General features: G+C 39.0%; 1 protein-coding gene across 1 annotated transcript in view; it reads right to left on the bottom strand.

Moving 5' to 3' along the window:
• Positions 1 to 586: 586 nt before the first annotated feature.
• Positions 587 to 26194, bottom strand: part of SPOPL (speckle type BTB/POZ protein like) — a 52607-nt gene continuing 26999 nt past the window's right edge. Inside the window, exons 3-11 of the mRNA XM_083351695.1 lie at positions 23391 to 23512; positions 19247 to 19398; positions 16058 to 16185; positions 9416 to 9593; positions 9281 to 9336; positions 7332 to 7454; positions 6560 to 6702; positions 6420 to 6473; positions 587 to 5137 (exon numbers count right to left, since the gene is read on the bottom strand). Coding sequence (XP_083207821.1) covers positions 4993 to 5137; positions 6420 to 6473; positions 6560 to 6702; positions 7332 to 7454; positions 9281 to 9336; positions 9416 to 9593; positions 16058 to 16185; positions 19247 to 19398; positions 23391 to 23512 — 1101 coding nt within the window. The 3' untranslated portion in view covers positions 587 to 4992. The remainder of the gene's footprint in view (positions 5138 to 6419; positions 6474 to 6559; positions 6703 to 7331; positions 7455 to 9280; positions 9337 to 9415; positions 9594 to 16057; positions 16186 to 19246; positions 19399 to 23390; positions 23513 to 26194) is intronic.

Below are 26194 nucleotides of genomic sequence, written 5' to 3'. Positions count from 1 at the left end.
GCTCAACATGGCTGCCCATATTTTCAGAATGCCCTTAAGATGCTTGGAAAATGCCACAGGTCCTGCTTTAAAGCATGCTTTTTGCGTGAACAAATAATGCCTTGGACCCATAGTCACCATTCAAGAAATGGAAGGCCATAGACCATTCACAGAAGACACACCCAAGCCAAGATGACAGTGAAAATCCAGCCAAGTTCTAGTCTTTGTTTAAACCAGGGTTCTCCAACCTTAGCAACTTTAACACTTGTGGACTTTAAGAATTCTTCAGCCAGTCATACTAACTAACACACAGAATTTTGCCAAACTTAACACTATTTAGAACCAGTTTGGCTTGTTGGTTAAAGCATCAGGATAGAAACTGACAAGTGGCAAGGTTTATTCCCCCCTCCAATATTAAAACCAGCTGGGTGACTTTGAGCTAGTCACTTCTCTGAGCCTGACCCGCCTCACAACAGGATTGTTGTTCTGGGGAAAATAGAAGGAGGGAGTATTGGGTATGTTGGCTGCCTTGAGGTATTTATAAAAATAAGGTGGTGGTAGATATATAGATATATATGTTTATGTACATGTGTACACACACTCACACACGCAACTGAACCTTCCTTTCTGAGGAGGGAGCAGCTGCTGCTCTTTATAATAAAAGGTCTCTTCCTGCAGGCACAGAAGGAAGCATGGAAATAAAAACTTTTCCTAACACCTGAGTGAAATTTTATCAACCTTTTATTTTCTGCAACCTATAGCAAATCATGTGATGAAATCAGTGGCTGGTGCATAAGATGCTGTGCCAGCTCGCTTTAGATTATGTTGAAAATTTCACCATAAATTAAAAAAAAACACAGCAATGGTGACTGTCTATGGAGATTCTCAGTCCAGTTGCCTCTTGAAAAAAGCATCTTTGGGACAGCAATGGTGACCTAATTCCTTGAGAAGGAAATTCCACTAACTGGAAGTCAACTGTGAAGAAATTGTCATTAATAGGCTGGGTTTTTTCCCCTGAAATTAAAAAAAAACACAGCACAAACAGGAAAGTAAAATATTGCATCTTCTGAAAAGGTTTCTCTAACTTGAAACAACATGATGATTACAACCTCTATAAAGTTGTGCCCATTTTATCTCTCTTAAGGGAATCTGAACTATAGCAAAGTCAATATCCCAAAGACATCAATGTGCACATATTTCTTTATAAGTAACAACTTTATTGTAACTTGATGTCCTGAAATGCAAAAATATTTTCAGCAACAAGGTACAAAAAGTATCTCACTGAAGTATTTCACTGTTAACATCAGGCAGATATAAAAGGCTGGAGGGTTTGATGCAAGTGTCTTAACATGATAGGTAATGTGGATAATTTCCAATTAAGCACAGGTTTGAATTCTTTCAATCTTTCAATTCTAAAACAGGACTCAAAAATATACCTTCATTGGGACATATCAAAATCCAGCATAAACTAGACTACAAGAGCATGATAAACGCAAACCACAACAAACACTGATAAAAATAATGTGCATCCATTTCAGAAATAGTCCATTTGCTGCAAGCAAAACAGCAAGAAAATCAATGCAACTGTACTATGCGCTGAAACTAATGAGAGTCCATAGGAAGGATTCCGATCAATCCAGTCAATAAAAATTAAATTTGGGCTACACATCAATTGGTTTAAGAAATCTTTTATAGCCTTAAAACCAAGCATGCCTCAACGGTTATCCTAATATCTTCTGTAGGAATTTGACAAAAATATCTATCTTTGAATGTGAAGGAACCCCTTCATAATAGAGCCATCAGCGCCCTGCCAATTGCTCTCAAATAGCCATTACTCATCACATTGCCATACTTAAATCAAGGAATTACAAAACAAAAGTAGCAACACATACCTTAGCTATGCCTTACTTTAATAATCCCCTTTCTAGGATATCCAGAGCTGTTTTCAACTGCTATTGGTTACAAGAGATAAGTGTCTCTTTAAAAAAAATATTGGGCATGTCCAGTTTTTGAAATGAACAACTGTGATGAGCAGGCCAGAGACAATGTTTGTGATTTCTATATCAGTCTTTCTGTCTAGATTTTTCTCCCACAACTTTCCATTTTTTTCTTCATTTCATCAGCTTGCATTTCAAAAAGCCACTGGGCACTATATGTCAGCGTGCAGTAAATGGACTGCCAAAATCTGGATGAGTTACTGAGGCTTCCTTCATTGAAAAACATCAACATAAGTAATGTAAATGGTAACTCTATCATTTTTTAGCAGAAATCCAAGTCCCACGTTTCAGAAAACAAATCTTACAAAACCCACACACCATAACACAACACATGCAGGCTGCTCTCTTTGGGGTCAGGGAAAGAGGTCTGATACTGAAGGCCAATGGAGAGGAGCAGAACAGGCAAGCCAAATGCAGCAGTTTGATATTTGACCTAAAAATCTGGAGGTAGGGGGTGGGCTTCCCCATCCTCACAAACTTTCCACATTTCAGCCAGTAGGTACAGAAACATGGAAAATACAGATTGTTCTTGTCAGCTCTTTTGGAAAAATGCAAACACTGAATGTGGTTCCTTGAGAAAATAAAGATGGATTAGCATATCCATAGAAAACATTAATTTTACTGTTTGCTATAGCCAACAACTAAAACAATATATTAGATCAATTCATACGATTGGCTATTCTGGTCATCTATGGCAACATCTTGTAAATTTTGATAAGATGCCTTAAACAAGTACTTCATTCTTATCACACAGTGCTTGATATTTTTGGTACAAAGTATGCCGTTAAGATTTTTTAAATGTTTAAGATGTTCTTCTTGACTGCTGTATCAAGTACTATCAGAAGAAGCTGAAATGGACAATCACTCTATTAAATATTCAAGTCACTTTAATATTATAGCTGCAACATTCAAAATGCAAAGTTGCTTATATGAATATGTTGTTTACCGTGCAGCAAAATCTTCTATTACTACTGCGGGACGTTACATTCTTTTACTTTCACTGGTAAGAACACCTACCTGTACATGATCTTAATTTAGATAAACAGAAACTTCCTAGAAATATTACAAATTATAACACCTCTCTAGATAGAACACTGATGTATCACTTTGGTTCACTTAGTATGTTCAGGCCCATTGAAACCACAGAAGTTCATCTAAAATAGTCCTTTTAACTGCGCTTCAAGGATGCATGTTCAAATTCTGCACTGACCTTTCCTCTGAAAGAAAGAGTTGAGCCAGAATGGGGATTTGTTTCAAGTTTTAGCACTGGAAGCACTTTTTTTTTGCTCCCAACTGTTCTTTACATATATTCAAAATAATAATCTTTCAGAATAAATCTTTGAATGCTTCCCTGCTGAAAACAGAGGCAATAACTTTTGAAAAACTAAGGAAACCTTCATTAATTGGGCATGTCAGTCAAATGGGCTACCTAAACCCTTTTATGCAAAAGCACGAAAAATTCCCTTTACTTATGATTCAATGCAATTTTCCCCACACAACAGATATATCACATCACCATTATTAAGATAAATCCATGAAAATAAAACATTTCTAATGTGTATGTTGCAGAGAAATCCCCTCCAATTGTAAACAATGCTAATACACACACCAAGTGTTGGCATTAAAGCTAAATTTTGAATAGTAACAATAATTAGAGTAATAATTAAAAATCTTTTCTCCATTACAAGCACTTTACAAGGTTGTTTATAAGATCCTTTTCACATTAGGCAGAATTTCAATACCATCCACAATGCTAATACAATAATGAAGGCTAAAAAGAGGAGGTCAGTGCTTATAAATACTGACATTTCCGACTTCTATTCTTCCTGCTAAGTGTGTGTCTGTGCAATTTCCACTAGAGAGTAGGCTTGTGCATACACACACTAAAGAAACAAGAGTTAAGCCTACCCAAAGTGTGAAAACAAAATGGGTTCTAACATGAACACTTGAAGATATTAAGTTAAAATCAGCATCTCTAAGTCATGCGCTCCTTGTTTGCAGTAACAAAACTAAATCCCATGTGGCTGTGGGCATCTTAATGTATTTCAAAAGTTAGGCCACAAGTACTGTACCATATTTATCAAAACCAAAATATATATGTACCACACAACATACAAAAGTTACACATTAAAAGTGCATACTGAGATTCCATTTTGGCCCATTTCTGAAATCAACATTTGGTCGCTCCTAAGCATCCTTAACCTTCCATGTATTCTATTTGAGAAATAACCATTTCTTCCACAGCACATATCCCTTATATTCTCTCCGTACTAACTCTCGCTCTGGTTCAGTACAAGGTAAAAGAACAATGGATATAAAGCAACATGGGCCAAAAAAAAACCTATATATTTTTTTTCACTGATGGGCACACTCACATAGTAAGCATTTATAAATACTACTAAAATACATTTCTGAGCCAAGACATTGCATATTTCCCTCAGTCACCTGAACCAATGAAAAATAAATTATATTCAGAGTAGTATATTGCCACCGCATGCCTGATAGCACTCTCTGAAGATAGGCAGATGCATCCTAAATACAATATTTTGGACTGGAGCGTGTTTGCCCCCAATTCAAGTGCTTTTAACAGGGGGCTAGTTGAAATCCAGTTACCATAAGACCAACTGATAATCTTCATTTGAGATTTTTTTTTTTTAAAAAAAGGAAAGGTGAAGAAGATTCTTTTGAAAACGCTTTTCGTTGATCAGCATTACTGCCTTATGAAGCTAGTGCAATCCTACAAAGCCGAGTCAAAAACGACAAGGCACCATTTAAAAAACAAAAAAACAGGAAAATCACAAATGAACTAGAATAGTTGACGTTAAGGCCTTTCAGTGAACTGGAGAATTATCAGTCTGATTTAAAGCTGATTACTAAACCATGTATTTATCCGTTCTTTAAAAGCTTTCTGGTTCTGTTCTGCAGAGAAGGGTCACATATTTGAGCAGATGGTTTGCAAAAACCCCTTCTGGATATGGACGAGGAGGCAATAGTTCCCAAGAGTTCATGGAAGATTTCATGACTGTTTTAGCCGTTTGCGCGGAATGCCGAACTGTGGACACTGTGCAGAGGCCAGGGCCCGAAAGGCCTCAGCAACTAAGTGGGGATGGGAGTGGATCATGGATTTCCATCCTGCGGTTTCTGTTATGTCTGTGGCTTGGCTGTAAAGAAAAAAGATGCACAAAACACAGGTTGAGAAGATTTGCAAGACACTACAGGCATGTCTACACAAATGTCAAGCTATATTAAGATGAACAAGACATACTTCCAAGTGGAGATATCAGGAAGATAAGGAACCAAAACGAAAGCATTTTTTAAAAAAATTAGTCAGGGATTACCAAAGCCAACTTGTGTAATCAAGGCTTGCAAAAGCTACCTCTCAGTACCTGAAAGTCTGGGAAACCCTGCTTGATATTTCAGCAAATCCCTCTCTTGTTCTGAGTAGGAATTACAATGCCATTTTATTTTAGTTATTCATTTAAAACATTTATAAAGTTACCCATCTTTCATACAATTCTGGGCGGCTCCCAATCAAAAATTAAAACATGTAAAGCCGTATTAAAACTATAAAACTAAACACATGAAAACATTAAAAGCAACAAAAACCTGTTGCCTACCAGTGCTAACTTGCCATCATCTAATTTCCCAATGCTTAGAGGGAAAGCCAAGTCTTCAAAGCCTTAAAGGTAAAGGTTCCCCCGCACATGCGTGCTAGTCGTTTCCAACTCTAGGGGCCGGTGCTCATCTCCGTTTCAAAGCCAAAGAGCCAGCGCTTGTCCGAGGACGTCTCTGTGGTCATGTGGCCAGCATGACTGGACGCCAAAGGCGCACGGAACGCTGTTACCTTCCCACCATAGTGGTCCCTATTTTTCTACTTGCATTTTTACGTGCTTTCGAACTGCTAGGTTGGCAGAAGCTGGGATGAGTAACAGGCGCTCACTCTGTTACGCTGCACTTGGGATTCGACCCGCCAAACTGCCGACCATCTGATTGACAAGCTCAGCGTCCTAACCCACTGAGCCACCGCGTCCCTTACTGAAGGCTAAAAGGGAGGAGGCCTGGCAAACCTCCCATCAAATGACAATATTTAGGGGAAGGGACTAGGAGAGGGACCCCTCCTGTATTTCATTCAATACTGCATTTTATATGTCAGCTATGATGGATCTCTCATTAATTCCAAAGCCATTTATCTTTAGTTGGCATCCTGATCAAGTTTACAAAATACGCAAATATAAAATAGATACGTAACCCCACCTGGGAAAAGACTAAAATACAACAAACATAAAATAGGAAAAATTTGTAATGAAAATATGGAAAACACCCTTCAAGAGTTATATTTCTGATTTTAGCATTGAGTCTCACTCTTTATTCCACTTCCTCTCTCTTGAAATCAAGACAACACACAGCTAGATTACAATGCTTAAGTGAGATTAAACTACATACCTGTTGTTCCAGTTTTTTCCATCTTTACAGCCAAGCTGCCTAAGAACACTGCACCTGTGCATGAGAAGATACTCAAATATTATTTCTCTGAAGTGTTCCCTTCAAAGGAGAAAGATTTTTCAAGGAAACAAATTGCATACCTGTTAATGAAATCTATTGCTTGTGCTTTCAACTGTTCTGCACTGTGCAAATCTGCGAGAATCAGAATGTCTGCCACATTTTCTACTGAGAGGTTACTACACAGAGCTTCTTCACACATGATCTTCAGCCGTTCAAGTGCATACTGACCAGAGGGGAAAAATGGTTTGTGCATATTTGATGCTGCTTCAGTCAGAAAAGCAGATATCTCTAATATACAAATGTCTGATAGAAACTATGAAATCACTAATTCCCCACAATGAACTATCTGAATGGTAGAGCATGTACTGCTCTACTCTCAATGAATTTGTATGAGGAACAATAATTCCCAGGGCTACATATCTGGCAAAGGAAACGCTAAGTCTGTAAGTATATCAATCCATTATTAGTTATTAAAGCATATTAATTCTCCAAATTTGAAACACCAATAAAAATATTAATCCCATCTATAAATTTCATTTTTCTAGTCTGCTAATGTGATACCCTAGAAAGAAGAATTTATGGCAATAGGAGGTCTGAAAAGGTCTTCCTTCTTTCTAAATAGACAACTACATGGCCGGGTGGTTATTCATCTCGGTTCTCCAGAACACTGCCCAAAATAATGGATAACAGCTTTTCACTAATAGTATAAAACATGTTTATGTAATTTCTGTATCTTTTTTTTTACTCAGTGTATTGGCAGCATTCCTGACTGTAGGAAAATGTTAAAACAATCTCTTTCTACATTTTGTTAAAACAAATAGTAAAGCCCTTCTACAGTTCTTCTTTACTTACCTTATCCGCTGCTGCCAACAAGCTGTCAGCCATTTTGTCAAGATTTGGAGCCTTGCCTGTATAAATGAATCTCATCATCTCTGTAAATACGTCAGGATCTACATCATTTATTTCTACGCAATTCTGTTACATAAATCAGAAAAAAAATTGTTATAATTTTGAAACCACTTAACCTAAAGCAATACGGCTACAAAACACATTAGGACCCCATTATACTTGTTGATAACTTTAACTAAACCTACTGTCAGGCTCCTTCAATCTCAGGCAGTGACATTTTTTCTATGAAATCCAATAGAACTTTAGAAGTTGTTACGGTGCTCCATTTGGATTAAAATAAAAAAGTCAAAGAAAAAAAGTCAAAAATAAAAATAAAAAATAAGTCAAAAGAACTAGAGCTTATTTGTAAAATCTTCATACTCCTCTTCCTACCTTACAGGTGGTTCCAATATTGGAACTTTCTATACTTCCAAATCTGTTTCAGGCTTCGAACAAAGTGCTGGCTTTAAATTTAAAGAATGCTATAAGACAATTGCCGTTGAAGGCTTGACAATGCCTGGCCAAAGAAATGAGTAAAAAAATAAAAAACCCTCGATAGTACCAACTGAGGTCCTTTGGGAAAGCAGTTCATTAGAGGCAACTATGCAGAGGGACTATGAAAACAATTTTATTCTGATGGAGCAATTATTTCTTCATAACCAAGTACAGGAGTCAGGATATCTTCCAAAAGCAACCGGAAAGTATTATTATTTTTCCTTGAAAATGTTTCGTTTCTCATCCAAGAAGCTTCTTCAGAACTGAAGAAGGTCCTTGGATGAGAAGCAAAATGGTTTTAAGAAAAAACCCGAAGAAAGTCCAGTTGCCTCTTGAAAAGCACCTTTGCGATAACCATGACCTGGATGATTGTGTTCTGAACCAGCCCTCTTCTGGCCTTGTAGAAAGGCAAACCCCTATTCAGAAAGAAGAGACTGGAGAGCGTCCAAGGCTAAAAGGCATCTGCCAAGATTTATTACTCAATTAACAAAAACACTAGAGCTTGACTCCTCAAGCGGAAGAGTTGCTTTCAGCAACCAGCCCCTCCCCAAACACTCCTTTTATTGAGAGCTCAGGGCGTGGTCTCCCTGTGCCTCCTCCTGAGGAGTCCCACAGCCTTTCTTTGTTTGTTTCTGCTCGACTGCCTCCTGCGTCGGGCGTCCTTGAACAGGGCCAGCTGTGGGTCATCATCCTCCGCACTATCGGGCTCACGCAGCTGAGAAGAGGTCCCCGGCTGAGGGCTCTGCAAAGCCTCCAAACCATCATCAGCCGGTTCGTCTCCCTCCTCCCCCTCATCTGAGTCATCCGATACATCGGAGCCGGCTGTCGGACCCACAGGCTGGCCCTGAGTCACAACAGATTGAGACTCTCCATAGACAGGGGTCAGGATAGTTTTGACAGACAACCCATGCTTTCCATATGCTAGATTGGCATATTCAATCCAGAAAAGCCAATCTTATATAATATGCTCCAAGGCTCTACATGAGATCTATTAGCCTACCTGCAAATGAATATCCACAATATCCACAAAGCATTTTTATTTTATTCTACAGGTCACACTTTTGCAACACTTCCTACAGTATTATATTTTTAAATGCTTTGTTCAAATAAACTGTGAAATACTACTTGGCCCATGAGGTGTTTTTAAATTAACCCAGGCCCCCCAACCTCTGAGTTATCAGTCCATGGCCTGTTAGGAATTGGGCCATGCAAGCAGTGGGTAAGTGAGCGAAGCTTCATCTGTTCATGCATGAGATCTAGGTTGTGCGCAAAACCATCCCCCTCTCCCCTGGTCCTTGGAAGACTATTTTCCCCCAAAAACTGGTCCCTGGTGCCAGACAGGTTAGGGCCTATACTGATTCAAAGATAAGGTCCTTTGGGACATCATTCCACAGAAATGAAAGCAGCACTCTACTCACCTTTTTGCTTTCCTCCATTTCATGTTCAAACATGGCATTAAAAACAGGTGAACGAGCTGTGGGAAGAGACCTGCGTGTTAATAGTAGGCCAAGACTGTAACAAAAACTATGAAACAAGACAAAAGTAAAACATACCTGCAAGGATAGATTTATGAGCTTTGAACTCTTGCCCTCCTATATAAAAGCAGCAATCTGTGAATCTTGAGGTTTCCCAGAGGTTGCCTAAATCTTCAGCTAGTCGACATTCGGGTACTTTTAAGGTGTTTGTACTGGACAGTCCTGATATATTTACTGAGTCTTGGACCACGCTTACCTAATCAAAACAGTAAATAATGCATCAATAACTATATGGTTAGACTCTCATAGGGCAATAATACATACATTAGGCAACTCCCAAAATCATGATCTTTAGCTAGGAAAATAACATACACCAACAAACCAATGTGACAAATACAACTCAACATGTATTGTACTATCAGCACATTAAATAAAAGCAAGAGATGAACATTTGTAACAGGTTGTTCTTTGAAATCTGGTCCTAATGAAACTTAACAACAATAAATACAATATAATTGTTTTATCTTGTATTACAGAAATTCCCCAACCTTTCTGGCTTTATGGACCAGAGTAGAATGGGGATGGTTTTGTGGGAGTGGCAGGGAAACGTGCATATGCGCGCAGCTCCATTTGCATAAGCGGTTTGCACTCACGCCCACCGCTTATGTAAAGGGAGCATGCGTGCAAGCACTTGCCCGCTGTTCGCACAAAGGGGGATGGGCGCATGCTCAACACCACTATGGGCAGCCTGTTTTTGAATAGTTCACAGCCTGGTAGTGGTCCCTGGGTTGGGGACCCCTGTTGTATCAGATTCAAAGCCAGAAAGGAATTAAAAGTATTTAAGTATAAATTAAGTGTAAGTTAGAAATCAAGTTTCTAGAATAGATATTTTTATAAGACACACCAGAAAGGGTTCTGAAACTGAAGAGTAGGAAACCTATAGTTGCTGAATTACATCTTCCAGCAGCTCTGATCAACATAGAAGGATGCTGGGCTAGCATTCCTGTCCGAACTAAAGTCTTATTATACTGTATGCAGATGAAGCAAGGTATTTTAAGTTAATATAAGACAAAAGGAATACAGCTGGCTTAATCAAGTCAAAAAGAATAAGTTTTGATAAAAAGAGAGCATAAGAAGAGAGGCAATTTAAAAGTTACTTCATAGTGGCAATATCCAATGGTAGATACATTTTATACAGAAAACCTCTGGTAGCTAAAATCTTTAAAATTTGAGAATGTTTCCAGCAACATGGACAAATAAATCTAAGCTAATATGGGCGGCTACCAAATGGTAACCAAATTATTGTTTCAGGAATGAAAACAATGAACTGAATTTCTGTTCCTATGGTGACTATGTCACTTTCCCCCCCACTGCAACTGGTCATAAATGTGAGCCAGTTGTCAAGCACCCAAAATGTGATCGTGTGATCTTGGGAAGAGATGTGGGGCAACAGTCATAACTTCAAAGATGGGTGTAAGTAACTTTTTAAAAGTTTGTTGTAACTTTGAACGGTCATTAAGTGGTAATAAGCCAAAAATTACCTGTGTGCATGTGCATTCAGATTTCCATGAAATGCACACATTTACACACATCTGTGCACACACAAAGCCTCTCTGCTTTCAGTAATCTGCATTCATCTGAGTTAAAGGTAAAGGTTCCCCCGCACATGCGTGCTAGTCGTTTCCAACTCTAGGGGCCGATGCTCATCTCCATTTCAAAGCCGAAGAGCCAGCGCTTGTCCGAGGACGTCTCCGTGGTCATGTGGCCGGCATGACTAGATGCCAAAGGCGCACGGAACACTGTTACCTTCCCACCGTAGTGGTCCCTATTTTTCTACTTGCATTTTTACGTGCTTTTGAATTGCTAGGTTGGCAGAAGCTGGGACGAGTAACAGGCGCTCACTCTGCTACGCAGCACTCGGGATTCGACCCGCCAAACCGCCGACCTTCTGATCGACAAGCTCAGCATCCTAACCCACTGAGCCACCGCGTCCCTTCATCTGAGTTACTGGAAATGAAAATTAATACTCTTCTTTCGGGGTGCCTGCTATTCTCCTCCCCACAATTTGCCAAAGTTGCAGTAGATACCAGATTGTCAAGAAGACGCAGCAACATAGAACCATCTCAATAGCAAAAATGAGGAGCTGTAGACCTTTCCTATCGGTAATCCTCACTTATCAATGATAATAGGGACCAGCAACTCCATTGCTAAGTGACACGGTTGTAAAGTATGAGTCGTGTAACTGCACTGACCTATGGCAGTTGCAGCAGTTCTGGTTGCCTTCATTAAGTGAATCCTGTGCAATTGGTTTTTTTTAATACAAGTTTTATTAATTTTCTAATTTTACATCCAGGTATTTATGAAGCAATACGGTGGTTGCAAACAATAGCAAATAACAAAATCATTTGTAAATAGCTCAAATTACATCAACAAAAATTCCCTCTCTGATTCCCTTAGTTATAATAACATAGTCAAATTAATCAAATTAGTACATTTCTAATTGTAACACAGTCAGTTAGAACAATTTTCAATATATTTTCACTTATACATATCCATGTCCTGTTTTTGAGTTTTATCTAATTGCAATAGAATATTCCAAAGTAGCCTATAATATATAAAAGAAAACTTAATTTTCAGGTAACCCCCATTTCCCCCATTTCATTATATAGTAATTATCCTGTCTAAAATACATACATTGTTCATTTCGGTGCATTCTTATTTTATACAAGTTTATTCTGTTTAACATCTTAATAGTATAAATCAATTCTAATAGCTAACTTTCCTTTCCCTTAAAAGTCTAAAAGTTAACTATAAAATCAGTATGTATCTTTTAAAGATTCCCCTTAGCCCATTAAGAAAAAAATTAAGCTCTATCATTGCAACAAATATATTCAGTTTATCATCTTAATAGTTCATCAATTATTAAAATAATATTTTATTATATCATTGCAAATTCTATAATATAATTCAAAGTTATGTTCTGATAGTTAATCTATTTCATTATATAGTAATTATCATATCTGATATATATACATATTCTATTTGTCATCCTTGCAATTCATCTATAATTAAAGTATATTTTATTGTTTATGGCCAATTTCCATTCCCTTAAAAATCTAGATCCTAAATATAAAATCAGTTTATATCTTATAACAATTCCCCTTGGCCCATTAAAGGAAAATTTAAGCTTTATTATTGCAAATCCCAACATTTACAACAGAAAAAAATATATAATTTTTTAAATCTAACTCTAGCTTTCTTCTTGTGCCAGGCAGGCTTCCCTATCATTGCCTTTAACTTCTCAAATGTGTCTCCCTTTCTTCCTACACATGTTGTTTGAATCCAGGGAGACCATCCAGTTATCATTTTTTCAAAGAGAGTGACCCCTTTATAGTCATTAGATTTTCGTTCTAATAAATCCAATCTCCATGTTTGGCATAGTATAGTTGTCATTAATTCAATCTGGTCTTCTTCTCCTTTCAAATCCATCTGGCTTAGATAAGAGGTCATGTCTGGTGTTGTAATTATTGTTTGGTTGATTAAAATCTTAATGTACTGTATTTGAAGGCCTTTGGCATCCTTCATCTTAGTATTGCTTTCTTCAGCTTCTGTTGTTTGTTGAATTGTAGGTTTTATAGTTGAAATCCAAGTTTGGACAGCAAGGCTCTCAGTAGATTGTACTTGTTGTACTTTAAAGTCCTCTATTTTGTTGTTGATTTCTTCATCCTCTGTTAGTTTTTGGGTTGTCACTTCGTCAGTTGAAGTCAGAGTCTCATTAGGTGAGTTTATGCTGTCAGATATGTCTTTAAGTCTGGCTTTCATTTCTGAAGTCATTGCCAAAATTGTATCAAGTATGAGTTTATAGTCAAGTGGTGGGATGTATTCTTCCATTCTTTAGTATTTTGCAGATAGGCTTTTAGTGGACGCTATTTTAATAAAAGTCAATAAATGTCCACCTCCACTATCCCTAAAGGTTGTTTTCAGTGCCAGGTGTTCCCAATTTTTATCTTTAAAGATAATATCAAGGACAAATCTGTTACAGCCAGATCTCACAGTAAAAAAAGGTTTACTTGCTATACCAGGTTTCGCCACAAGATGTCCTCAATAGCATGTACAGTCCTTTTCCAGACTAATATAATATAAGGCTTTTATCCAATTAATTCATTTTTAGCAGTAAATAGGGTAGTAGGTCCCCGCAGAAATAAGCAATAAAAACTTTTTAGTGGCCCAAAAATTCCAAAAGTAGAAATAGGTTTGCTTAGTTATTTAGCTTAGTCATTTAATTTCTTTTGAGGCTTTAAGGTTTTAATTCCCCAAGTAAGTAGTCACCGATCTTTCAAGAAGGGGGGGAAGATATCCAGGAAAGTCCCACAGGAAAGCAATTAGGGAAATAAGAAAGATAAGGTCTCACCCAAATCCTCCAGATTGCTTCATTGTGCTTGATAGTGATTTTTGCTTTTGGCAGGGAATGGCTTATTGATCGGCCATGTTAATGGCCGATCTCTTCTTCTTCGGACCAGAGGAGCAACTCCGGATCAAAAGGAGGGCTGCCGCCCTTCTGCGATCGCAGAGAGAGCCTCCTCACAATGGTCACCTCTCCAGGGTGACTTTTAACCCTTTTCAGGTTTCTCCGAGGAAGAAAGACCGGACGGCAGGGAGAGGCTTCTTCTCACACGCCCGCCACCACCACGCGCACAAACCGGAAGTCCTGTGCGATTGTTAAATGCAATGTCACATGATTAACAGTTGCAACCTCCTACCGGTTTTCCCATTAACTTTGCTTGTCAGAAGCTCACAATGAAGGCTGCAAACAGTGATTACATAAGTGTAGGATGCTGCAATCACTATAATTTGGTTGCCAAGTGTCCAAATTACAATCATGTGACTATGAGGATGCTGCAACACACACAAATATGAAGATTGGACATAAGTCTCCTTGTTTAGCACTGTAACTTTGAACAGTTGCTGAACAAGTCATCATTAAGTGAGGACTACTTGTATTTTAAAACTAAGTATGTTCAGTTTGCAAACAATAACTGAAGTGCCAAAAGGAGTTAAGAAAACAAAGAGCAAGACTGGATGCTCCTGAATCAATGCATCAAAACCACTGCAATACAACAGATTTTATCTGATGCACACATATTAAACATTTGCTTCTAACAAGTTTGGTTTGCAGCAGAACTCTTTGATTCAGGAATATTTTGTAACATGAGAATCCTTTCAGTTTCAGGCTTGTTACATCCACTTGTCAATGCAATAATTGTATTCATAACAAATGCATCACACAGCTAATTTAGCCTGTCTATCTAACTAAAATAAGATGCAGTACATTTGTACCATTTAGTCTCAAGGGCCACATTTCCATTATTTTTCATGCACAATATAATGGCACATAATTAACCTGTAAGCTTGCCAAGAAATTTTTGCACATGTTTCTTGTAAATACAAAGATCAAAGCAAACTTATTAGCAGTTATAGCATCTATCATCTTCCTAAGCCACTAATCAGTCCACGGCAGCAGAGATAACCAGCCAAAGTATATTTAACACTCACCATACTAAGATCATAACCTTTTTCACTAGTTTCCTTTTAGAAACACCACAACCAATCTTTCTGGATTTTACTAAGACAGTTTAGGTTACTGACCTAATTAACAGTGATTTATTGGTTTAAGCCAAGGATCTATTTTATCAGAGCATCTATACTGATTTAATTTTAAATTAATTGTTAAGAAAAATTGCCTTAATTTTGTAATATTTTGTAATATTCAGATTTAAATCTGAAGAATGTCAGAAGAATTTTTAAATATCTAATGTCATGGCGGACATCATCAATGTAATGAAAAAACACAACTGTTTTGAGAAAAGCAATTCTGACAGTTTCAATGAGCAATTACTAATTCTTCTTCTTATAACTTATCCCATAACTATTCCTGGCTGTTGCCTTTTATGACTTTGCATTCAAAGTTCTGGTCAATTTAAGCTATCTCTGATCTCTCCAAGGAGCTGAAGCACTGAAGAAGTTCCAAAATAGAGAAAGAAAAGCTTATAGCATAAGTTTACAAAGTCATGCTTCTACAGACCAGAAATTTTCTGTTTAGGTGAATTCCAGTTTTAAAATTAGGCTTATCTTAAACTAGTCAATAATTGAGGAGCAAGCAAAATGCACAAATAATAGATTATATGCTTTCAAGCTATTAAGATACACAAATCCTTGAACAGCTGCTGCCAGCCAATGTAAAGAGCACTGGCCTGACTCAAGAAAAACTTAAGTGTTATCCAACTGGACTTCATTTAAAAATATATCACTATAGAACCAACTGGATCCTATGATAGGTCCCAATGCAGTGTAGAATACAGTATAGTATTAGAAGTATGCAAACATTATATAGTGTCATGAAGATGGAGTGGAAGTTGGAATGTTCCTGTGATTGATTGATTGATTGATTGATTGACTGACAGACAGACAGACAGACATCATAGGAGTACTCCTCAGGCTTCTTTTCATTTTGTGCTAAATAGCAATGTGTCTAATGGACAACTTATTTATAGAAAATGGATCTTGCATCAAATACGTAAGAAAACCATTAAGCTCAAACCTTTGATCAGGGTGTTTCTTTAATACGAAGGGATAAACTTAACATTTAAAGCTCTCCTCATTTCTCATTCATAGCCATGGAAACCAATATTCTATTTTAAAAAGCACAGATTGATTACCTACCTCACAAAATAGCGTAAGCTTATCATCTGGTAAAAGACCATTAGTTTCCTCAAGTAAAAAGTCTCTTCGAATGAATTTTTTAAAACCCCAGTCCTTGCCTTGAACAAATCGATATGCTCTTTGGCTTTCTAGTAGTAAATAAATAAAACAGGAGTATATTCAATTAAAAGGCATTTTAAAATAATTACAGATGAGAAATGAAATTCAAGGTTCCTAGTGAGTTGAAGTCATTATATTATTAATAGCAATCTATGTATTCATGAATACATTTTTGGCTGAGAAACTGCCTCACTTTCTGTGCATTGAACATAGTTTAATAAAATTACCAGTCATTTGATACGAATTCCGGTGGGAGTCAATTCTAGGGAAGCTAAGCTCAGTGAGAAAAGACTCTTGATTATGAAATTGTTATTTTAATCCATAGGAGAATGAACTGAATCTAGCGCAGTAACTGTATCCACTGTGTAGACTCATGAGCCACCAAGAGGTCTTTCAAATAGCCCAGTATGCCCATCCCAGGGCACAATGTGTCAACTCCACTGATTTATACTGTTATATTTTAAGAAACAGGAGAGAGAAATAAGAAAGGTCCATCATAGGACAATCAACAGCACACAAATCGAAGGACAGAATGAGGCCTCATTTAACCCAGATGGCAGTCTGCCTAGCTTACCTGAGACCTCATTCTGTCCTTTGATTTGAATGCAGAAGCAGGTTGCTACAACACCCCAAGTAAGACACATCAAGGAGCCAATTGTTTTAGCCACCTCCGTAGACACAAACTGACGGAGCCTACAAATATTCATTAAATGGCAATTACAGATGTTAGCAGCCTTTTCTGTGAAAAGCTTTACAGACAGCGTCATCATCATACTTTCCCAATCATATTTGCAAAGTGAATGTTTTTTTTAAAAAAAATGGAACACAGAATTTAAATAAACAAATTCCCTATACTGTCAAGCAGACAAACATCAGCTTAAAAACTTGAGACAGCTATTGCAAAGTAGAGTTTATAATGAGGGAGGGAGGGAGGGAGGGAGGAAGGAAGGCTAAGTATTAAATAATTCTATAGAAAGCTGGAGTATACAGCCTTTTCTGAAAGGATGGATTTGCCATAAACATGAAGTATTTCTAAGACAATAAAAGGGTGATGAAGCTTAGTGAAGATTCTAATTCAGGGGTGTCAAATTCAATTTCATTGAGGACCACATCAACATTATGGGCCAGTAGCTTCTAAGATTATGATGACTCACAACAGCTAGGTGGGTGTGGCTGGGTAGGCATGGGTGGATGTGGCCGGCTCAATGCTGCTCACTGAGTGCGGCTGACTTGGGATAGCTGGATTGGGATGGAACAAGTCGTACTGGCTAATTCAACATGGGAACAATTTGGTGCATCACAAGCTCCTTGCCTCCCAAAACTGCTGGCAGACATGCGGGTGCATGAGCACTCACACACATACACACACCGCATTCCATGTTAGGAGAGGTTTATCCACAGAGGAAGGAGAGGGGGTGTTTGTGTGTGCATGCGTGTGCACAGCAGGCTAAAGGAGGAGTTCTTCTCCCAATCCCAGACATCGTTGGCATTTCCCTGTCTGGTGCCCCATCCCGGCAAAGCAGGAGGCGGAGAACGACGCTGTGGCATGTGGAAGTGCAGAGGAGAAAGTCTGCAGGAAGTGGTTTCCTCTGAGTCCAACTTCTGCCTTGACAGATCTCTGGAGAGCAAGAGGAGGTGGCAGAGGAGTAGGTCTTCCTGGTCCTGCACAAGGGAGGCTGGCCCTTCTCAAAAGGGAATCTCTGTTTCCAGTAATGTATGGTAAGGATGCTGGCTTGTTGGGCCAGCCTTCCCTCACGCAGCTCCCCCACCATCCCCTCCTCCTCTCCAGAGATCTGTCAAGGCAGAAGTTGGACTTGGAGGAAACTGCTTTCTGCAAACTTTCTCCTCCATGCTTCCATACGCAGCAGCATCGTCCTCTGCCTCCTGTGGAGGGCCACGCAAAGCTGAGAGGGGGGATCTGGACATTTCCAGTGGAGGAAGGTGAGACCAGGGCGAGCGCCAAAGCCTCATCCACCAGAGGAGCCTCACTGTCCCTCTCATGCCACACAGAGGACCCCCAGAGTGGCGTAGGCTGCCCAGAGCTCTGGGCAGTGAAGGACAAGCACCCAGCCCAGCCCTCAAGCTCCTGGAGCTTGGACCCTGCAGCCCAGCTCAGCCCTGTTTCCCTGAGGGGGCACCCAGCCATGCTGCTGCTGTGCTTGCTTTCCTTGGCCAGGTTGCTCATGGTGGCTGCCTGGAGGTACCCATACCAGTTCTGACCCAATGCTGGCCTTCTGCCCATCCCTGGCCTTAGGAGCTGGGCACAGAGCCAAGGGACATGTGGCAGCACAAAGCAAATGCATGGGTCAGAGGGAGGCCCTCTCCATCTGAGGAGACCACACTCTGTAAGCAAAGCATCTTCAGCAATAGGATGGCAGCCCACCAGGAGAGGCCAGTAGGAGGGGGCAAGGGGATGGCAAAAAGGCAGCAGGGCTTCTGGTGGCAAAGGCAGGACTTCCCTCAGACTTTCCCTCCCTCTCATTTCAATCTCCCTCCCTCCTCCTTCCTTCCTTCCTCCTTTCCTTCCTTCCTTCCCTTCCCTTCCCTTCCTTCCTCCATGCCCAGGAAGGGATGAGGGGAGGGTAAGAGAATGGCAGGACTGCTGGTGGCTGTGGCTTTCCCACATGGGGGGCAGGGTGAGTGGCGGGGCAGGGGATGACACGGTGAAAGGCAGGCACTTGTGGCTTGCCAGACCAGTGGGCAAGGCCGGGCTGGTGAGTGGGCCATGGAGGTGATGGTGGCAGGCGTGGCTGCTGTGGCTCAAAATGGTGATATAACACTGCCAGTCAATGGGGCAAGATGGTGCTTATCATGTCAGGTCGCACCAGCCCTGTGCACTTGCTGCCTCCTGTGCTTGCATCTGGCTGGACTGGGATGGGCAGGAGCCAAGGCGGCAGTGACCAGTCCCTTGCTGTCTCAAGGGTGGCCCCGTGGGCTACATCTAACCACATTGCGGTACTGATCTTGCCCACAGGCTTTGAATTTGACATGTCTGTTCTAATTTATCCTTTTGACAGACTTTGGAAAGGACCAAATATTTCTTTCTCACACTGAAAGTCAACATTAGAGTAATTTTAAAAATGCACTTACCCATTGCCTTTGTTTCTTCTCTTTTAGCATTTAACAGAGAAAATTTAAATTTTGCTCTCACTTCACTTTTTGGACAACTAACTAGCAGTAAATACAATGAAAGATAATCTTTGCTTTCATCATCTAAACCTTTTGGGTTTACTCTCAGGCACCTGTAATGTAAGAAGTCTTGGTTATAAATCAACACTCGATAAAAATTGTCATTGGACATATTTATGTCAGGACTTACAGGGTAATGTGTTTCAAATCTGCTAGAATAAGGTCCCTTACAAGGAATTGTAAATAGTTCTCTTTCAGACTGATATTTTGCAATTATATTTTTGAATAGTATTATTCAAAAAGTTACAAAGTTTAGTATTATTCAAAGTTACAAACTTCAAATATTCCACTATTGTGGATTAGTATCACATCTGCTATCCACTTATTTCCAAGTCTAATCTTGCTCTCCTACCTCAATGGCAAGATTCCAGTATTTTACAAAGTAGAATAGCTCCTCTAGAAAAAATACATATGATAAATATCTTAACACAAGAAAAAAATCTGGTGTTTTTCCTGTCAACACCTGGGTTCACCATAAAAGTTTACAGGACTCTTTAAAACAATATGGGATAAAGTGCAAAAAAAAAGTGACAAAATCCATCCCCATCTTTTTTCTTTCTTTTTAAAAAAAGCTTCATTACAATCTATGGCAGGGGTGTCAAACTCAATTTCATTGAGGGCTGCATCAGCACTGCGGTTGCCCTCAGGGGGCCAGGTGGGTGTGGCCTGGGTGGACGTGGCTAAAGTGCGTATGGCCTATTGGGTGGGCATGGCCAGCTCTACATCGTTTGCATCAAGGGTGCCTATGGGGGCCTGGGCAGGAGTGGGACAGATCTGAGGGTCTCTGGCAGGAGGGTCTCTGGGCCAGGGCCAAGGCAGTGGGGGGCGTTCCCTCACTGTTTCCAGGATGGCTTCGCGGGCCGCATGAAACCACTTCGCGGGCCGGATCTGGCCCCCGGGCCTTGTGTTTGACATGTCTGATCTATGGTGATTTCTATAAGCTACTCAATGGAGACTGTGTGTAAATACAGGTAGTTCTCAACTTATGACATAAACTGAGCCCAAAATTTATGTTGCTAAGGGAAATGGTTGTTAAGTGAACTTTGTCAAATTTTAAGACCTTTCTTACCACAGTTGTTAAGTGAATCACTGCAGTTGTTAATTTAGTAGCATGGTTAAGCAAATCTGGCTTCCCCACTGACTTGTCAGAAGGTTGCAAAAGGTGATCACATGACCCTGGAATATTGCAACCATCATAAATACATGCCAGGTGCCAAATGATCATGTCACCATGGGATGCTGCAATGGTCGTAAGTGTGAAAAAACAATCCTTATTTCAGTGCCATTGTAACTTTGAACTGTCACTAAATGAACTGTTGTAAGTCAAGAATTACCTGTATATTCAAAACACATGAATTAAAAAAAAACAGGCTTTGTAAGGAAAACCAAATATTATTCTCTTTAAATAATAACTACCGTAGTTTCCGGCGTATAAGATGACTTTTTAACCCATGAAAATCTTCTCAAAAGTCAGGGGTCGTCTTATACGCCGGGTGCTGAAACTTTAGGGACAGGGCTGGCTGGAAAACCTGGAGCGGATCTTCCATTTAGTCTGCGCAGGGAAAGCGGGACCAATTGGAGTAGAAGCTGCAGTCTGTAATTTTTTACAGGCTGGGGTCTGGGCTTCTTTCCTTCTAAAGTTGAAGAGCAGCTGTAGGCAGGTGGGGAATGCAAGAGCAACTTGAAAGGCAGGTGGGGAATGCATAGCCAGAGCAGCAGCTTAGCTCTAAGGACACATTTGACTCAGGAACTGGGCGGGCTGGCTGGAAAACCTGGAGTGGATCTCCCATTTGGTCTTTTTTTTAAAATCCCATTTATATCCTGCCCTTCTCCGAAGACTCAGGGCGGCTTACAATTTAAAGCACAAATCAATGTGCTTAGCAATAGCCTTCATTCTATGTATATGCCTGCTTATTAGAGCTTTCACCCCCCCCCCCCACACACACAAGCAGCATTATTACAAAGTCAGATTATTGCTCCCAACAATCTGAGTCCTCATTTTACCTAGCTCGGAAGGATGGAAGGCTGACTCAACCTTGAGCCTGGTGGGATGAGAACCTGCACTAATTGCAGGCAGCTGGTGTTACTTAAGGCTCTGTGCAGGGAAAGCTTTAGAGTGAATTAGGAAAAGTGAAAAAGTGAATTAGGAAAATAGGAAACGGTTGCTGGAATTGGGTATGTGTAGTTTAACGAAGAGAAGGATGAGGGGTGACATGATAGCAGTGATCCAATATCTCAGGGGCTGCCACAAAGAAGAGGGAGCCAAGCTATTCTCCAAAGCACCTGAAAGCAGGACAAGAAGCAATGGATGGAAACTAGTCAAGGAGAGAAGCAACCTAGAACTAAGGAGAAACTTCCTGACAGTTAGAACAATTAACCAGTGGAACAACCTGCCTCCAGAAGTGGTGAATGCTCCAACACTGGAAGTTTTTAAGAAGAGACTGGACAGCCATTTGTCTGAAATGGTGTAGGGTTTCCTGCCTTAGCAGGGGGTTGGACTAGATGACCTCCAAGGTCCCTTCCAAATAATAATAATAATAATAATAATAATAATAATAATAATAATAATAATAATCATTATCATTAAGTTTAATCCACTTGCACTGTTTTATGTTTACATGTTTGATGACAAACAGTCTTATGTTTATAAGTGACAGTTTTCCTACTAAGTACCTGCATGTCATAAGCATTTGAATTAAAATTACCATATTAAAATCAAATCTGATGTTTTTTAATTTTTATTTGTTGTGCGTTGGAAGAGGGGTAGTCTTATACGGCAAGTATAGCCCAAACCCTATAATTTAACAGGAAATGTAGGGGGTTGTCTTATACGCCCAGTCGTCTTATACGCCGGAAAATACGGTACTGATCTACTCAATTTGCATCTCACCTCAAGATGCTCAGGATAATAATCTCAAGCTTTCAGAAATCATGCTTGTATCACACACTCAGGGACAAAAGCAATGAATTACATTCAAAATATTAAGTACAATTTTACATAAACCATAAGAGAATTACATGAAAACATTCTTACACCACACTAATTCAAGCACTTAAAATAGAACATACAAGAATTCCTGGTTTACACACAAAGTTAAATAAGCCACAAAGAGCTACATTAAATTAACATGGTTTCTCCGGTTTAGACTTGCCTAAGTAACCACCTATTTTTGTTTATTTAGCAATTTGTGTTTAAACAAAATGTGGTTTAGCATGATATATGAACCCTATCAGAGTTTCAGTGGTGAAAAAATGAGAAGCTAGTTTTATATAAATGCAAAACTACATCAGTGGTCCCTAAACACAATAAATATCTTTTATTCGCAAACACAAAAAATGAATATTTATTGGCTAAACCTGCACTACATTACATTATTAAAGACCAAATTTTACAAGATTTTAGGAAGAAACATCAAAACTTTGACAATCTGGTGATCGCAAAAGATTTTCACCATTAAGAACGTTATAATTTTTATATTAACTATTTAATGTTGGGTTGGGGCAAGGTGTCACATATGGTATTGATAGGGAAAACTGTATATTTCCAACCCATAATTTAGTGGTCCCCAAATGTTTTCAGTGATCACACAGTGTTTCTGTTAAGATATTTAAATTTAGTAGCAGGAATGATGGGGTTGTACAATGAGCCAGAACACAGAGTTATTATAGCTGATGTTTGGAGAGTGTTGGCTCCTGCGTGAGGCAATCTGCACTGTGATTGGTTGCTGTGGATATGGAGGGGGAGTTTCCCTCCCCCCCTTTTTTTTCTTTTATGTGCCTTGTGTGCTCAATTCCCTGACAGTTTCATATCAGAGAAAAGGCTGGAAATTACTACAGTATATTTCAATATGTTACAATATGTATGACAAATTATATTTCAGCCTTTAGCTGCGTGTTGACTGTCATTGTGACTGGTAGTAGTTGACAGTTTTTCTGTCAATTGTTCTAACATTTGAAGAAAGGTATTGTATCCTAGCTTGACACATTATATGTTCATGGAATCTCTTACATTTAAGGCAAAAATAAATTAATGCGTTTATCTTACCATTTCATTTTATCATTTGGCCCTGAAGAAAAAGTTGAACTCTTTAAAACTTCACCCATTTCTTCTCGGCAGAAACTGAAGTTATTAATGGTCCACATATAAGAAAACTTTACAACTTTAACCTGCATAGGAAAGGCAGACAGTTATGTGAATTTACAAAGTTCACCTTTTACAAACCTAATTAAAAAAATATCAAAGAAGTCAACTGCTCACCTAATTAAAGGTAATAAAGCAATATCTTTTAGAATTAAGGAATAGCTCAACTCTGTATTTTAAAAACTATGTCAACACAACATATAATTATTTTCCATTAACTCAAAGTTGCCACTACTAACTCCCAGTCCTGGAGAGCAATAAATCTGTAGGCTCCCAGAATTAAGAAAGGTGTATTCATGATTAATTTGCTTTCTAATATTTGACTAATTCAATTGGTAATAATGCTAATTCTTTGTATTATGGATTGCTCAGGAAATAGTGTCTCATTGATGATCATGTCAGGCAGTAGAGCTACTAATGCATAAAACTTAAGCTTCTCATTTTGAGACAATTCATCTTGTTCCTAGTTTTATAAAACAAGATTACAGCATTTTATCCCCTCTTTCTCTTAAATGGAAACAGTAATAAATTAATAATAGGAAACTTAATAGCTTCTCAGAATTCAAAAAGCTAGCACATGTAATAATGCTTTAAGTTTTTAAATTTTAGATACTGGGCCCTGGGATATTTCAGAACATCCCTTTTGCATTTGTATGCTGCATATTATAATTGTATTATTTATAAATCACATTGGACAACTGCCCATCTCATAAAAAGTGACTCTTATATGTACTTTGAAAATGAGTCAAAATATTATTCAAAATGCCTTAGGATCAGTATCATTTTAAAGCAGCCACAACATTTTTGAGGCTCATGTGGAAAACTGAAACAAGATGTGGCTGCTTTAAAAAAAAAAAGTTCTGTGCCCCTCTCCATTCTGTAGTACTCATTTCTGACGCATGAACAGCCTTACTATTCACTTTTACTAGAGTTTTCTGGTCTTCTGAATTAAGCAGAATTAGATCTGGTTAATCTTTGATATGATAGTGCCAGAGGAAACCAGAGCTGTAGATAAATAAAAATCCAGAGATAGGCAATTGCATGCACTTTCGATATTGCTGCTAAGAAACTCACATGGACATGTCATCAGAAGGAGCTGAAGCTGACTCAAACAGATGGGGGGGAAAAGACTTTCACTGCATTCCACCAAATACAGAGATACAACTGAACTGTGTAATACTAACTGTTAATTTTAATTTAATTTAATAATATTTCTATACCGCCCTCCTCCCTGAGGACTCAGGGCGGTTCACAGGGCAAAAGTGAAATACAAAATACAAACATTAAAAAGAGATTAAATGATTGCCCAAGTTAAAACAATTGATATACAATTATAAAACCCCAAAGATAAAATTAAGAATACAAAAAATAAAAAACCCCACCAATCCCCATCAGGCTAGGCCGGCTTGTACAAACAAAAACGTCTTGAGATCGCGACGAAAGGAGCGAAGATCGGGCGCCATCTGGAGCTCTACCGGTAACTGATTCCACAGCTCCGGAGCGCCCACAGAGAAGGATCTCCCCCTGGGGGCCACCAATCGACATTCTCTGATCGGTGGCACCCTGAGGAGGCCCTCTCTGTGGGAACGCACAGGGCGCAGGGAGCTTGATGCCGGCAGCAGATGTTCCCTGAGGTACTCCGGCCCCATGCCATGGAGGGCTTTGAACACCATTACCAGTACCTTGTTGAGATCTGGTTCATTACTGAAAGGCTAAGTGACCAATTACCACCGGCTATTCTTTGTCATTGTCAGGTGCACATTGAACACTTCAGTCTTTAGGCTGTTCATCTATATTTTTTTTTTGATAACTCGCCAAACTCTGGTATTTAATCTTGTGCCTATTGTAAAACTGTCACTGCTTTTTGCTCTTTGTGTGTACTGGTTTTTTGTTGTTGTTGTTGTTTTTTGCTAAAATGTCGTTATCTAACTTTTATCTTAATACTACTGTATTAAGACAATATCTTTCTCCAGAATAATTCACCACAATCCCCGATGGTATCTCCCACCTGAACCGAAGCTGTTGTTTCTTTAATTCATCTGTCAGAAAGAAAAAATCTTTCCTTTTTCTCAAAATTCTTGGAGGAATCTCTTTCAGAATCAGAACCTCCTGAATGGCCACTTTAAGTCTTTTATTATAAGAGATTTGTAAAATACACAACCACTTCCCTTGGCAGTTTCCTTTGTTTAGCAATCCAAGAATTAACACGAAATAATTTATCTATCTTCCCCAAAAAATCCTCAGGTTGAAACCCCAAAATAGGCGCCAGTTTCCTTTGTTTAGCAATCCAAGAATTAACATGAAATACTTTATCTTCCCCCAAAAATCCTCAGGTTGAAACCCCAAAATAGGCGCCAGGGCATCCACCAACGTCTCTTCCAGATTCTCCTGTGGATTTTCTTTCAAGCCTCTGATACTCAAGGCGAATTCCATATCTCTATATTGCATCATCATCATTTCATCTTCAAGTTTTTCCATTTTATTCTCCACTTCACCCATTTTAGCCTCCAGCATCAGATTATTTTGTTTCACTTCTTCCACACATTCATCCAGTTTCTCAATACAGCCTGAAAACACTTGAAGTGCCATCAAAGTATCCTCCCTTATTTTCTTGCTCTCCTTTCCAATAAATTCTGCCACCTTCTCAAATATTTTTTCAGACTGAATTTTTAAGGCATCGTTTAGAGCATATTGTAAATCTTTTAAAG

The sequence above is a fragment of the Vipera ursinii genome (assembly GCF_947247035.1).
Source record: "Vipera ursinii genome assembly, chromosome: 1".
In the NCBI taxonomy this organism is placed as follows: Eukaryota; Metazoa; Chordata; class Lepidosauria; order Squamata; family Viperidae; genus Vipera; species Vipera ursinii.
Note: the sequence above shows the minus strand (reverse complement) of the source record. Positions and strands in the feature narration are given on the sequence as shown.